We start from the raw sequence: 14,017 nt of genomic DNA on the forward strand, positions 1-14,017 counted from the left end.
AGCATTCCCTTTAGCCAAATTGCTTCCTTGGCAGCTTCTATAATCACCACATACTCAGCTTTTGTAGTTGATAGAGTCACAATAGCCTGCAAATTAGCTTTCCAACAAACCAGATTATTCCATAAAGAGAAAACAAAGCCTGTCATGGATTTCCTATTATCAAGATTTCTAGCATAATCAGCATCTACACACCCCACAATGAAATCCAGCATGTTTTTCTCTTTACTATACACAATTCCTGTTGACATTGTTCCCCTAATATACCTTAGGATCCATTTCACTGCTTCCCAATGAGGTTTTCCAGGATTACTCATGAATCTACTAACATAGCTCACTGCAAAGGCTAAATCAAACCTTGTACAAACCATAAGGTACATTAGACTTCCTATTGCATTAGCATAAGGGATATCAATCATTTCCTTTCTCTCATCTTCTGAACTAGGACACTGATTCAAGCTTAATTTAATATGTTGCCTCATTGGTGTTTTGATAGATTTACACCCAAGCATATTAAATCTTCTAATAACCTTCTTAGCATACTCCTTTTGTGATAGAATAATCCTCCCTGTTTTCCTATCTCTCACAATGTTCATTCCTAAGATTTTCTTAGCCTACCCCAAATCTTTCATTTCAAATTGTTTGTTCATTTCTACCTTAAACTTAGCAATTTCAGCAACATCTTTACAAGCCAACAACATGTCATCAACATAAAGTGCTAAGTAAAGATAGCAATCATCATATAAACATTTGAAATAAAGGCAACTATCAAACTTACTTCTTTTGAAACCACAAAGAATCATGAAATTGTCAAATTTTTTATACCATTGCCTAGGGGACTGTTTTAGTCCATACAAGGACTTCTTTAACAAACATACCTGATTTTCTTTACCTCTTTCAAACATTTCAGGTTGCTCCATTAGGATCTTTTCTTCTAGATCACCATTCAAGAATGCTGTTTTGACATCAAGTTGCTCTAATTCAAGTTCAAATTGAGCTATAAGGACAGTAGAATCCTAATGGTAGTGTGCCTTACCACAGGTGAAAAAATTTCAGTATAATCTACCCTTTCAACTTGTGTAAAGCCTTTAGCAACCAACCTAGCTTTAAATCTAGGAGCTTCTACCCTTGGAATTCCTTCCTTCCTTTTGAAAACCCATTTGCACTTAACAACTCTACTCCCTTCAGGTTTCCTAATAAGAACCCAAGTCTTATTCTTCATCAAAGATTCATATTCCTCTTGCATAGCTAACCTCCACTGCTTAGATTCTCTGCTTTCCATAGCTTCCCTAACAGTTTTATGTTCATCTTTTATTTCTTCAGCAACTTGAAATGCAACGGTAACCATGTCAGCTTGTGAAAACCTCCTAGGCAACCTAATTTCTCTCCTTTGCCTATCTCTAGCTAACTAGTAATTCTCTAATTCAGTTTCTTCATCATAAACTGAATCATTTTCATTCTCCTCTAACACAGATTCTTCCTTTTGAGTTTGTAAATCTCCTTGCTGATATTCTGGTTTCAGATTGCCAGAATTGTTAGAAAAAACTTCTCTATTCATTTCAAACCTAATAATTTCAGAATTCATCTTATCAGTCTTTTCATTCAAGCCACTCAATTCTTCTTTATTAAATTTGACATCCCTACTGATTATGCATTTTTTTCTAGCAACATCCCAGCACTTATACCCTTTTACCCCATCAGGATACCCTATGAAAATACACCTAATGGCTCTAGGTTGTAACTTATCAGATTTTTCATGCACAAAAACATTGCAACCAAAAACTCTCAAGCTACCATAATCAACTGGATAGCCAGTCAATCTCTCAATGCGTGTTTTAAACTCTATAGCTGAGGAAGGAATTCTATTGATCAGAAATACTGCTGTATGAGTAGCTTCAGCCTAGAACTTAGTGGGAAGTTTGGCACAAGACAACAAGCTTCTAACCTTCTCCAATATAGTTCTATTCATCCTCTCAGCTAACCCATTTTGTCGTGGAGTATATCTAACTGTCCTATGTCTTAAGATTCCACTATCCTTGCACAGTTTATCAAACTCCTCATTTATGAATTCTAAACCATTATCAGTGCTCAATTTCCTAATTTTCTTTCCTGTTTGGTTCTTAATCATGACTTTCCATTCCCTAAACTTACCAAAAGCTTCTCCCTTATTTTTCAAGAAATAGATCCATACTCTCCTAGAGTAATCATCTATGATGCTAATGAAATATTTACAATCTCCCAAAGATGGATATTTAGTTGGCCCCAACACATCAGAATGGATATAATCTAAGATAGCCTTAGAACAGTGTTTTCCCACACTAAATCTAATTCTACTCATCTTCCCATAGATGCAATGATCACAGAAATCTAGCTTCTCTATTTTATCCCCTCCTAGAACCTTTTGCTTACTCAGCTCAACTAGTCCTTTTTCACTAACATGCCCTAACCTCCTATGCCACAAAGCTGTCCTATTGGACTTCTTAGATAAAGATACAGCTACTGTTCCAGTGATGGATGAACCATTTAGAACATACAATCCATTCTTCTTCTCACCCTTCATTACAACTAAGGATCCTTTAGTGACTTTAAGGACTCCACCTTGAGCCTTATAGCTATAGCCAATTGAGTCTAGACTTCCTAGAGAAATTAAATTTCTTTTCAGCTCTGGTATGTATCTAACATCTGTGAGCCATTTTGAACTACCATCATGCAAATTCAGCCTTACATCTCCTATTCCCAAGACTCTACAACTACATTGTTGCCCATCAAAACTTTTCCAGACTCTAGTTTTCTAAAGTTTGAAAGAAAACTCCTATTTGGAGTCATGTGGAAAGAACAACTAGAATCAAGTATCCATTCAGCATCAATTTCATTTTCAAAGGCTACCAATACATCAGAACTCTCATACCCATCGGAAGCTACATCTACACTCCCACTAGCATCCTTTTCCCCTAATTTTTTCTTCCTATCAGGACAACCCCCCTTAAAGTGACCTTCCTTATGACAGTGGAAGCATTTTCTAACAAATTTTGATTTAGACTTTGATCTACTCTTGAAACTCCCTTTCTTATGACATTTCTTATCAGATCTTCCTCTCACATATAACCCCTCACCATCTAGTTTACCGTCTTTCCTAAATTCAGCATCTTTTGCAGTAATTACAACCACAACCTCATCTAGTTTAATACTTTGCCTACCATATTTTAGGGTATCAACAAAGTTAGAGTACATTTTGGGTAGGGAGTTTATGAGGATAACAGCTTGGTCCTCATCTTCTACTTTAACACTTAGACCTTCTAAGTCTTGCACTAATTTCATAAAGTCATTAATATTATCACCTAATGACTTTCCCTCATCCATCTTAAAACCAAAGAATTTCTGTTTTAAAACTAATCTATTAGGGGAAGACTTACATAGGTATAAAGAGTCTAGTTTTTCCCAAACCCCTGCTGGTGGGTCATTTTCTTTACCTCTCTCAAAACTTTGTCTCCTAATCCTAGAATCAAGGTATTGTGAGCCTTATCTAAAAGGTCTTTCTTCTCTTTTTCAGTTAAAGACTTTGGTAAGTTATCCTCACCCTCTAAGCTCGCTGATAACCCATCCTTAACTAAAACAACCCTCATTTTCATCTTCCACAACCGATAATCATTGTCACCTGTGAACTTCTCCATTTCAAACTTAGACATATCTAGGTTTACTACCTCCTCAGTCACCAGGAGATGCGAAAACCCCCAAAAATTCAAGATCTAGAATAAACCCTAAATCAAGAACAGTAAAGAAAATTAGATCTAACCCTAGACAAACCCAAAATTCGAAAAATCTCTAATTCCAGAACTAACTTGGCTCTGATACCACTCTTGTTGATCAAACTGATTGTTCAATAAGGAAATCTAAGTTTTAGAGTAACCCAACACATTCACAGCAAATAGAGATATAACTAAAATAAGAGCATAAACAATAAAGAGCATACACACAGATTTATAGTGGTTCGGTAATCAGATTGATTACCTACATCCACTCTTCAGAGCAGTAGGAAAATATACACTATGAAGAGAAATCTTACAGAGTTTGTGAGTCAGATTTACACCAAGAACCCAGTATCAACTCCCCTCTGTAAACCACCCTAGATTGCTCCCATGTGTCTCACACCTCTCACACACACACAAAAAATACATAGAATAAATCAGAATTTATACAAGAGGAAAAAGAATAAAAATCAGTTACAAATAGAGCTCATCACCATCGTTGATCTCATCCTGTGAATACCAAGACTCCACCTTGACGTTTTCCCTCAACAACTTCCTCTCTTTGTAACAAGAAGAGAACAATCCAGAGAGAAAAGAAAGTGGCATGAAAGGCACAACAAATATCCCAAAGAATGAAATTACAAAGCTGTCCCTTTCTTTCTTCCAAATTGCCTTTGACCAAAGTTTAAAAACTTTGACACCACATAAGCTTAAATCAATGCCACATCAGCACATGATCAATTTCTTGCTTGTTCATGCCATTTGCAGTTGAGAAATTCTCAATTGAGCGTGCTAACAGAAGTGGTGCCGTCTTTGATTCGACTAAATTAAGGTAATTATGGCTTTTCAGCTATTAATGCTAAGAGGCCTTGTTTCTTTATTTTTATTTAGCAAGCATTTCTAGATAATATTGTGTGTACTAGGGGATGCTGATGAATGAATATTTGAAGTTACACCGCTATCTTATATTCGTCTCATGTTTGATTATGTTGTGTTAGAATTTCCTAATAGTTTCTTCTTTGACGTTTATCTATGTGCATTGCTACTCATTCAGCATCGAACAGGTGTTGGAAAAAAAAAAAAAAAGCCAAGTATAGCAGATCGCAAAGTGCTTCTGCATTAATCAGAGAGGCATGTGGTTTCAAGAAATTTTGAAGCTTAAAGCAAGAAACAAAAGATCGTTAAGAATTATTTCTTAGTGATCATTCGTATTAAGTAGGGTTGATGAGGTTGATGGTGGGCATGATCACTGCTCATACCAATTTGAATCTAGGTAGGGCTATAAGCCAATGAAGAAGATGAAATGTGGCCAATAAATCACATGTACTGAAGAAATGATAAATAATATGTAATTGTTTCCTGATGCTACCATGTTTCAGTCATCAAATGAATATTATATGCAGATTGGAATGAGAAATGATATAACAATTACTAGTATGCTGCTACAAAAGAAAAATCCTTCACCATTTCATTAAGCAAATAACACATATAACGGGTCCTCATACCATATTGCTTCCTTATTTATTGATACATCAGAGGGACATCTATTGACCTCAACTCCCATCTGTTACAACGAGGCCGAAACTGAGATCATGACAACTTGAGAGAATTAGGAATGCACTGTGCTGGTTGCTTATTACAACTCATCGCTTGAGACTTCTTCTTTTGTGTGATGAACATAAGATCTATAAGCTTTAATTATGGATTCGTAAATTTCAATCTCTTTCAGGTTTTTAGCTTGGTTTAGAAACTACAACAAGGTGAAAATAAGGCCGTCAGATCACAAGCATTTGGCTGCATATTGGGCTTAAGATTTATCGCACCCAAAAAATAGGTTTGTTGGCTATGTCATGTTTAGTAGCACGTAAAGCTAGTTAGCAAGAAAAGAAAAGAGAGAGATTGAATTTGTAAACGCTGTAGAGCAAAAGATGCCCCAAGGCACACCATCACAAAAATAACCAAACACATGGGGGCTTTAAAAAAAAAAAAAACCCTTCTCATTAGGCAAATAATTTAAGAATTATATATATACATACCGACTTTGAGTTTTCTGTTGAACATAAATGGACAGTTCAGTTGTTCCAAGTTTCAATTATAATCGGCAAAAGGAAAAGAAAATATCAGTTCTTTAACGGGGAAATGCCATGAGAGCCATTTCAAAGCTGAAATGCATAAGAACTTCACTTTCTAGATGTTATACTTCCACACCGAATGATTCTTCTAGTAAAGCGCTCAACCCGTCAGCTTTGATTGATGGTTTCACCAGATTCTGCTACCAAAGAGACCTCCCAATAGCCATCAAAGCTATGGATGCCATGCAAATCTATGGCCTTCATGCTGATTCCATCACCTACTCTTAGCTCATCAAGTGTTGCTTGGCCCGTGGCGCTGTTCAAGAAGGTAAACCCGTTCACAACCACGTCTTCCCAAAAGGGTATGAACCCAAAACATTTTTAATCAACATTTTAATATGTACATGAAGTTTAATCTCTCGAAGGACACTAAAACATTGTTCGATAAAATGCCTGAGAGAACCGTTGTTTCTTGGACAACAATGACATGGGCTTATTGTAATGCTAAGATGAATGACAAGGTGTTTGAGTTCTTTATTTTGATGCTCAAAGAAGGTGTTAGACCAAATATGTACACCTACTCTTCCATTTTGAGATCTTGTGTTTGTTTACTATTGTGTAATAATTAAAGTTGGTTTGGATTCTTATGTGTTTGTTAAGAGTGCTTTGATTGATGTTTATGCCAAATGGGGTGAGTTGAAGAATGCACTGTGTGTTTTTAATGAGATGGTGACTGGAGATTTGGTTGTTTGGAACTCAATCATTGGAGTGTTTGCTCAAAATAGTGATGGTGATGAGGCTTTGAATCTTTTCAAGAGAATGACGAGTTTTGTGGCGGATCAAGCCACGCTAACAAGTATTTTGAAGGTGTGTGCTGGATTAGCGTTGTTAGAATTGGGGACACAAGTCCATGTTCATGTATTGAAGTATGACCAAGATTTGATACTTAACAATGCGCTTTTGGATATGTATTGCAAGTGTGGTAGCTTGGAAGATGCAAGCTTTGTTTTTGATAGGATGGTAGAGAGGGATGTGATTTCTTGGAGCACCATGATTGCAGGGTTGGCACAGAACGAATACAGTCGAAAGGCACTAAAATTGTTTGAGTTGATGAAAGCCTCAAGGTTAGTACCAAATTATATTACAATTCTTGGTGTTCTATTTGCTTGTTTCCATGCAAGGCTTGTAGAAGGTGGGTTGTATTATTTCCAATCTATGAAGAAGCTTTATGGGATTGAACTAGAAGATGAGCATTATGGCTGCATAATTGATCTTCTTGGAAGGGCTGGGAAGCTCGATCAAGCAGTCAAGTTAATAATTGATATGGAATATGAACCAGATGCTGTGACATGGAGAGCTTTGTTCGGTGCCTGCAGGCAAAACCTTATGTTTTTTATAAGAAAGAGAAGTTTGTCAATTACTGTGCTATTCTAGTTAACATGTAACATGGAACCTCAGGAACAAACCTCACTTCTTAAGGAACATTTCTCTGGACTCATTATTTGACCTCAGCTTCTCATCTTCCACTTCCCTGGCTTTTGGATTTGTCGAGGGAACACAAAGTGGTCTGACATTCCTTGGCGTTGCAAATGTGTTCCTCCCCTTCAGCTAAATGCTATCACTATGTTTGTTAGCAACACAGTGTGGTGCTTTAGACCCCTTAAAGTCTGATTACTACTTTACGCTGCCATTTAACCCAAAGGAGTAAGAAAATAAAAGGTAGAAGTGGGAAACACAAACATGCAAACATCTATAGACTACACTGCACACAAACAAACACACACAAGTAATAACGAAGATAAAACATAATTCCACTTAGCCTACCTTGTTCTCCAGAGGCCCTATGACCAGCAGAATCCTTTCTCTTTTGCTTAGGATTTGATCTTGCAATGCTTATCTTCTTCCCAAGAAACATTTTTTGTTCTTTCCTACAACTACAGCAAGGTGTGCATCATCGGCAAAATCCACATATGCAAGGCACTTCAAAAATCGATCAGAGGATATTATAAATTAGTAGTCCCATACATACAGTTTAAAGGCAAGCTGGAATATGGGTAAATCTGTATAGGACTATGGTTGAGTCTCCTAAGCATATCACTTGCTAGCAAAATGAAAAAATATGCTCTTAGATAGTTAGACTCTTTATACTTAGAAAACTAAGCAATTTTACCATAATTATGGAATTGAACACTTCTGCAGGTTTATTTGAGACTGCATAATCGTCTCTAGAAAGGACATTCATCTTAAAACCAAAAGCATAAGAACTAAATGATTTATTGACTACATGAAAGGAAGAAATCAAATTGAAGTTTCAGTGAGCACCCTTGAGAAATTTGATCAAAGACAATGGACTGCAATTAGTAGTTTCTATCTCCCTGAAGCATTAGCCATGCAGATCCCCTGAAGCATTAAAATTAGTTTCTTAGGGCTAATTTCTATGGTACAGTCCACATTATGCATACATATGTTGAAGTTTAAAGGTCAGGCAACGTTAAATAAGGATTTGACTGTAAGACTGATATGCACATGGAAGGTCGAGTGGATAGCTTCCCCTTTTTTATTTGAAGCATAAAGCACAAAGAACATTGACAAATAATGAGTGAGAGAAAGAGAGTCATGCCCTTGACTTTCCGATGAACTTGTCCTACATAATTTGAACAGATTTAACCCTACCAACATCGTTAAAGAATTTTTTTAGATCTTTAGAAGTTGCCTGAAAAAAATTTAAAACCATCTGAATTATCTTTCTGTATTTGCCTATCCAGCGTTAAAAAAAGAATAAAAAGCAATCTCTCTCTGAAGTGCGAGAGAATCTCTACTTGCCCTGAAGTTAAGGTTTGATAAAAATGCAGTACACTAGTCAATGTATACTTTAGCTCTTCCAGTGGTGGAGTCTTTGATGTGCTGGTCATTTGGATGCTCTTCAAACTTGGGTTTTGCATCTTCTACTTTGTTTTCTTCAGCTAAGTTCTGTGCTCGTCCCTTTTCTTTCCCATGCACTTTGTTTTGGTTTTGGGCAATATTTTTTTGCCGCTTAACTAGAGACTGTTAGTCAGTCATGTTTTAATCTGTGTTACTCTTTCCATTAACACTTTTCTTATGCGACTTCTCTTTTTGATCTATTAGTTTAGGAACAGATTTGGCTTCCTGTTGTAACCTAAATAGTTGCAGCTCTTCTAAGCAGGGTGTAATCTGAGAAAGGGAACAAAGACAAGCATCTTTACACATTGAGTTAAAATAGCAAGGATTGCATACATTCAATAAATACCAAGCAGATGTATCATAACTCAGTAGCACCTTTAACAATGTTACGTAACAACTTGACTTAAAAGCTTAAATTGATAGTTAAGCGTTCAACAACAATACTTAAAATTTAACGCAATCTCGTGAGCTGAACAGCCACAATCACAACCATAAATATAACATAAATGCATATAAAAGTTTATAATCTAAATAAAAGCCTATTTGTTATAAATTTTAAATTGTGTTTTGTTTTCGAAAACAAGGAATATAAGGAATTTTATGAAAATAGTTTTTATTAAAATAAGTTGAAATGTTTTAAAAAACAATGTTTTTGCATATAATCCTAAAAATTAGTGTAAAATTAGAAAACAAGAAAAATACTCAGTCTTTATATAGTTTTTAACTTCAAAAACAATTTTTAATACCAGATATATTTTCAAATATTTAAAATACTGAGATAAAGCTTTTAAAATTTTCAATTGTAACTTAGTTTTTTTAAAATTATTTTTGAATCACAAACCAAACTGGCCCAAATCTCATAAAGAGATTTAAAATACAAAATATATTTTCAAATATTTAAAATTTAGAGATAAAACTTTAAAATTTTTAATTATAACTTAGTTTTTCAAAATTATTTTTGAATTACAAACCAAACTGGCCCAAATCTCATATAGATAGATTTAAATATGAAATCAGGAGAAAACAAATCCTGATAATCTTTTTATTTCAATCTCTTAAACTAGATAAGACTTAGATAACTCTTAAATTTATCGTATTCTAATCTAGAAATTCTACACTCCCCCTCAAGTTGGTGAATAGATATTTATCATTCCCAACTTGGAAACTTGATTGACAAACAATTGTCTAGGCAGTCCTTTTGAACAATTGACTTGCTTCAAACTTGTTTTTCATCAAGTATGCCCATTGTACTATAGTGTGATCATCAATAAACGTAATGAACCACTTAGACCCTATAATATTTGTAACTCTAGATGACCCCCAAATATCACTATGAATTATTAAAAAGGCCTAGAACTCTTATATTTATGAGCTATATAAATAGACTTGGTGTATTTGGCAAGTTGACAAGTTTCACACTTCAAAGAAAATAAATTTTTATTTTTGAACAAAAATGGGTACAATTTTTGCAAATAAGGAAAGCTAGGGTGTCCTAGTCTACCCTTATAGTAGCCTACTGGGTATCAAAAAATACTCCACTACCTATGGTTTAAATGCGATTGCTTCATGTATGCCATAATTTCATCAGAGTATCAGTAACTCCAAAGTTGAAAGTTAAAAAAATAAACGTCATGGATTTTCAACTAGCATGACCCTTACAGATACTGTCATATATCATTTACGTATGATTTGGAAAAATTATTCATAATGACATATTAAACCATTGTGATTCTGGTGCCCGAGTAACCAGTTGACCTATTGCAAGGCTACTCTCTAAATATATTCTCAGCTGTAGAGCATGGTTCTATATTAAGAGTTCAAAAGATCTCCATAAATTGCCCTACTTGATAAACAACATTTAATAGCTTGGACTTAAGCCATTTGTCTAGTTTCAACTTCCATCAGTTGCAAAATTTGAATAAAGAAACAAATGTCTGCATTGCAGATGACAAATATCAATTGATTAAATAAAGCTGCATCGTATACTACTAAAAGCAACAATTTTCAAAAAGAAAAATTAGGAAAAAACTAGTTTAAAAACATTCAAATTCAAATTCAAATTCTGTCTATAAATCAGTCTAGTATAATAGAAAGCAAGTAGTGTAAAAGAATTATACCTCTAAAGCTATCCCACTAAATCTTTTACTGTAGCATCTCCTGTAGATGGACCTAGCTTCATTTAAATGTCCCAATTCAATTTCCATAGCTATATAACCTTGCCAGGCTACCAACATTGACCTGTAGCATAGACAAAAAGCAAGTTATACGGAAAAAATACAAAGATGAATCATAAATCAATCATATTGAACCATACAGGATAAGAAAGAGAAAAAGATGAATAGGCCAAACCAGATCTTTACCAGGCTCTCCCAAACACCTAGAGCTGCAGCCAAATTTAGCTCCAAATGAGCCCAATAAGCATACAAACGCAGCAAACCATCTGTATTCTTCATCTGCTGAGATAAGTAATCTTTTGAGCGTTGAAAGGAAGAAACTGCACAGCTAAGTATTCAAGTATATATAATACATCCAATCATACAGAGCCTGCAATTTCGATGGTACACTAACAAGACATCAAGCTAATTGTTTATAAACAGAAATATTGAAGACAACCATTACACAACAACGATGTACTAGTTGAAAATACATGCCGATTTTATAAATTCACAAATCCATAAAGATATCTTGTAAGTAAACGGTCCCATATACGCAGCGAAAACAAAACAAAAATTAATATAGAGATCGTTTACATGAGCCAAGATCAAGGGTCAAATTTTACAATTCATATTAAAATAAAATCTGCAGAAAAATAATCTGAGTTTAAAGAAACATACGCATGTTGGAGGCTCCTCCAAATTTGTCAACGAATGTTTTGCTACCGATCCAAGTGTAGGATCGAACCCACGTAGTCCACACGAAGACAATCTCAAAAGAACCAAAGAGGGATTTGCTAGATCCTCTTTGGCTTCAAGATTAAGAAGAAAGCAAATCAATTGAAATTGATTTTAGGCTAAAACCCAAAACTGGCGTGGGAGGAGATGGGGCTGCTGTGTGTGTTTTTAATTTCAAGAGAAATCAATTCATTAAATTAATTAACACACACTTTTTCCTTTTATAGTTAATTAAGTTGCCCTAATCGAATATGGAATAGGCTTGGGCTCCAACCCAAACGCCCCATGTTGCCAAACACTCCCAATTTGATTTATTTTATTTTCCATCATTATCTCAATTAAAATCAATTAATATATATTAAAATTTAACAATAATGATAATATATTTAAATATGTTCGAACACACATTTAAACGTAATTTCACTTATTTAANATCTCCCTGAAGCATTAAAATTAGTTTCTTAGGGCTAATTTATGTGGTACAGTCCATATTATGCATACATATGTTGAAGTTTAAAGGTCCGGCAATGTTAAATATGGATTTGACTATAAGACTAAAATGCACATGGAAGGTCTAGTGGATAGCTTCCTCTTTTTCATTTGAAGCATAAAGCACAAAGAACATTGACAAATAATGAGTGAGAGAAAGAGAGTCATACCCTTGACTTTCCAATGAACTTGTCCTACAGAATTCAAACAGATTCAACCCCACCAACATCACTAAAGGATTTTTTTCAGATTTTCAGAAGTTGCCGGAAAAAAAGTTAAAACCATCAGAATTATCTCTTTGTATTTGCTTGTCCAGCGTTAAAAAGGAATAGAAAGCAAACTCTCTCTGAAGTGCGAGAGAATCTCTACTTGCCCTGAAGTTCAGGTTTGATAAAAATGCAGTACACTCGTGAGTGTCTACTTTGGCTCTTCCAGTGGTGGAGTCTTTGATGTGCTGGTCATTTGGATGCTCTTCAAACTTGGGTTTTGCTTCTTCTACTTTGTTTTCTTTAGCTAAGTTCTGTGCTCGTCCCTTTTCTTTCCCATGCACTTTGTTTGGGTTTTGGGCAGTATTGTTTGGGTAAATCTATATGGGACTATGGTTGAGTCTCCTAAGCATATCACTTGCTAGCAAAATGAAAAAATATGCTCTTAGACAATTGGACTCTTTATACTTAGAAAATTAAGTAATTTTACCATAATCATGGAATTCAACACTTCTGCAGGTTTATTTGAGACTGCATAATCATCTCTGGAAAGGACTTTCATCTTAAAACCAAAAGCGTAAGAACTAAATGATTTATTGACTGCATGAAAGGAAGAAATCAAATTGAAGTTTCATTGAGCATTCTTGAGAAATTTGATCAAAGACAATGGACAACAATTAGCAGTTTCTATCTCCCTGAAGCATCAGCCATGCTGATCTCCCAGTCTCATTAAAATTAGTTTCTTAGGGCTAATTTCTGTGGTACAGTCCATATTATGCATACATATGTTGAAGTTTAAGGGTCCAGCAATGTTAAATATGGATTTGACTATAAGACTAATGTGCACATAGAAGGTCTAGTGGATAGCTTCCTCTTTTTCATTTGAAGCATAAAGCACAAAGAACATTGACAAATAATTAGTGAGAGAAAATGAGTCATACCCTTGACTTTCCAGTGAACTTGTCCTACATAATTCACACAGATTCAACCCCACCAACATCGCTAAAGAATTTTTTTCAGATCTTCAGAAGTTGCCTGAAAAAAATTTAAAACCATCAGAATTATCTCTCTGTATTTGCCTGTCCAGAGTTAAAAAAGAATAAAAAGCAAACTCTCTCTGAAGTGCGAGAGAATCTCTACTTGCCCTGAAGTTAAGGTTTGATAAAATTGTAATACACTCGTGAGTGTCTACTTTGGCTCTTCCAGTGGTGGAGTCTTTGATGTGCTGGTCATTTGGATGCTCTTCAAACTTGGGTTTTGCTTCTTCTACTTCGTTTTCTTTAGCTAAGTTCTGTGCTCATCCCTTTTCTTTCCCATGCACTTTGTTTGGGTTTTGGGCAGTATTGTTATACGATTAAATGGAGACTATTAGTGAGCAGTTTAAATCTGTTTTACTCTTTCCACTAACACTTTTCTTATGTGACTTCTCTTTCTGATCTATTACCTCAGGAACAAATTTGGTTCCGTTGTAACCTAAATAGTTGCAGCTCTTCCAAGCGGGGTGTTATTTGAGAAAGGAACAAAGAAAGCATTTTACGCATGAGTTAAATAGCAAGGTTGTTCATTCAATAATACCCAGCAAATGTAGATAATTCAGTAATCATTTAACAATGGTGTAACAACTTGACTTAAAGCATTAAATTGATAGTTAAGCTTCAACAACACTTAAAATTTAACACAATCGTGAGTGAACA

At 35.0% G+C, this 14,017-nt stretch overlaps 1 protein-coding gene and 1 pseudogene across 1 annotated transcript; one reads left to right on the forward strand and one right to left on the reverse strand.

The window, feature by feature from the left end:
• Window positions 1-6,068: 6,068 nt before the first annotated feature.
• LOC116117016 (pentatricopeptide repeat-containing protein At2g03880, mitochondrial-like) lies at window positions 6,069-7,427 on the forward strand. Its single transcript, XM_031403051.1, has 4 exons — window positions 6,069-6,143; window positions 6,226-6,336; window positions 6,476-7,191; window positions 7,274-7,427. Exons 1-4 carry the CDS (start codon window positions 6,069-6,071, stop codon window positions 7,425-7,427), a joined length of 1,056 nt encoding a protein of 351 aa, XP_031258911.1.
• A 145-nt stretch (window positions 7,428-7,572) lies between these two features.
• Window positions 7,573-14,017, reverse strand: part of LOC116117017 — a 30,622-nt pseudogene continuing 24,177 nt past the window's right edge.

Source organism: Pistacia vera, unplaced genomic scaffold (assembly GCF_008641045.1).
Source record: "Pistacia vera cultivar Batoury unplaced genomic scaffold, PisVer_v2 Contig796, whole genome shotgun sequence".
In the NCBI taxonomy this organism is placed as follows: domain Eukaryota; kingdom Viridiplantae; phylum Streptophyta; class Magnoliopsida; order Sapindales; family Anacardiaceae; genus Pistacia; species Pistacia vera.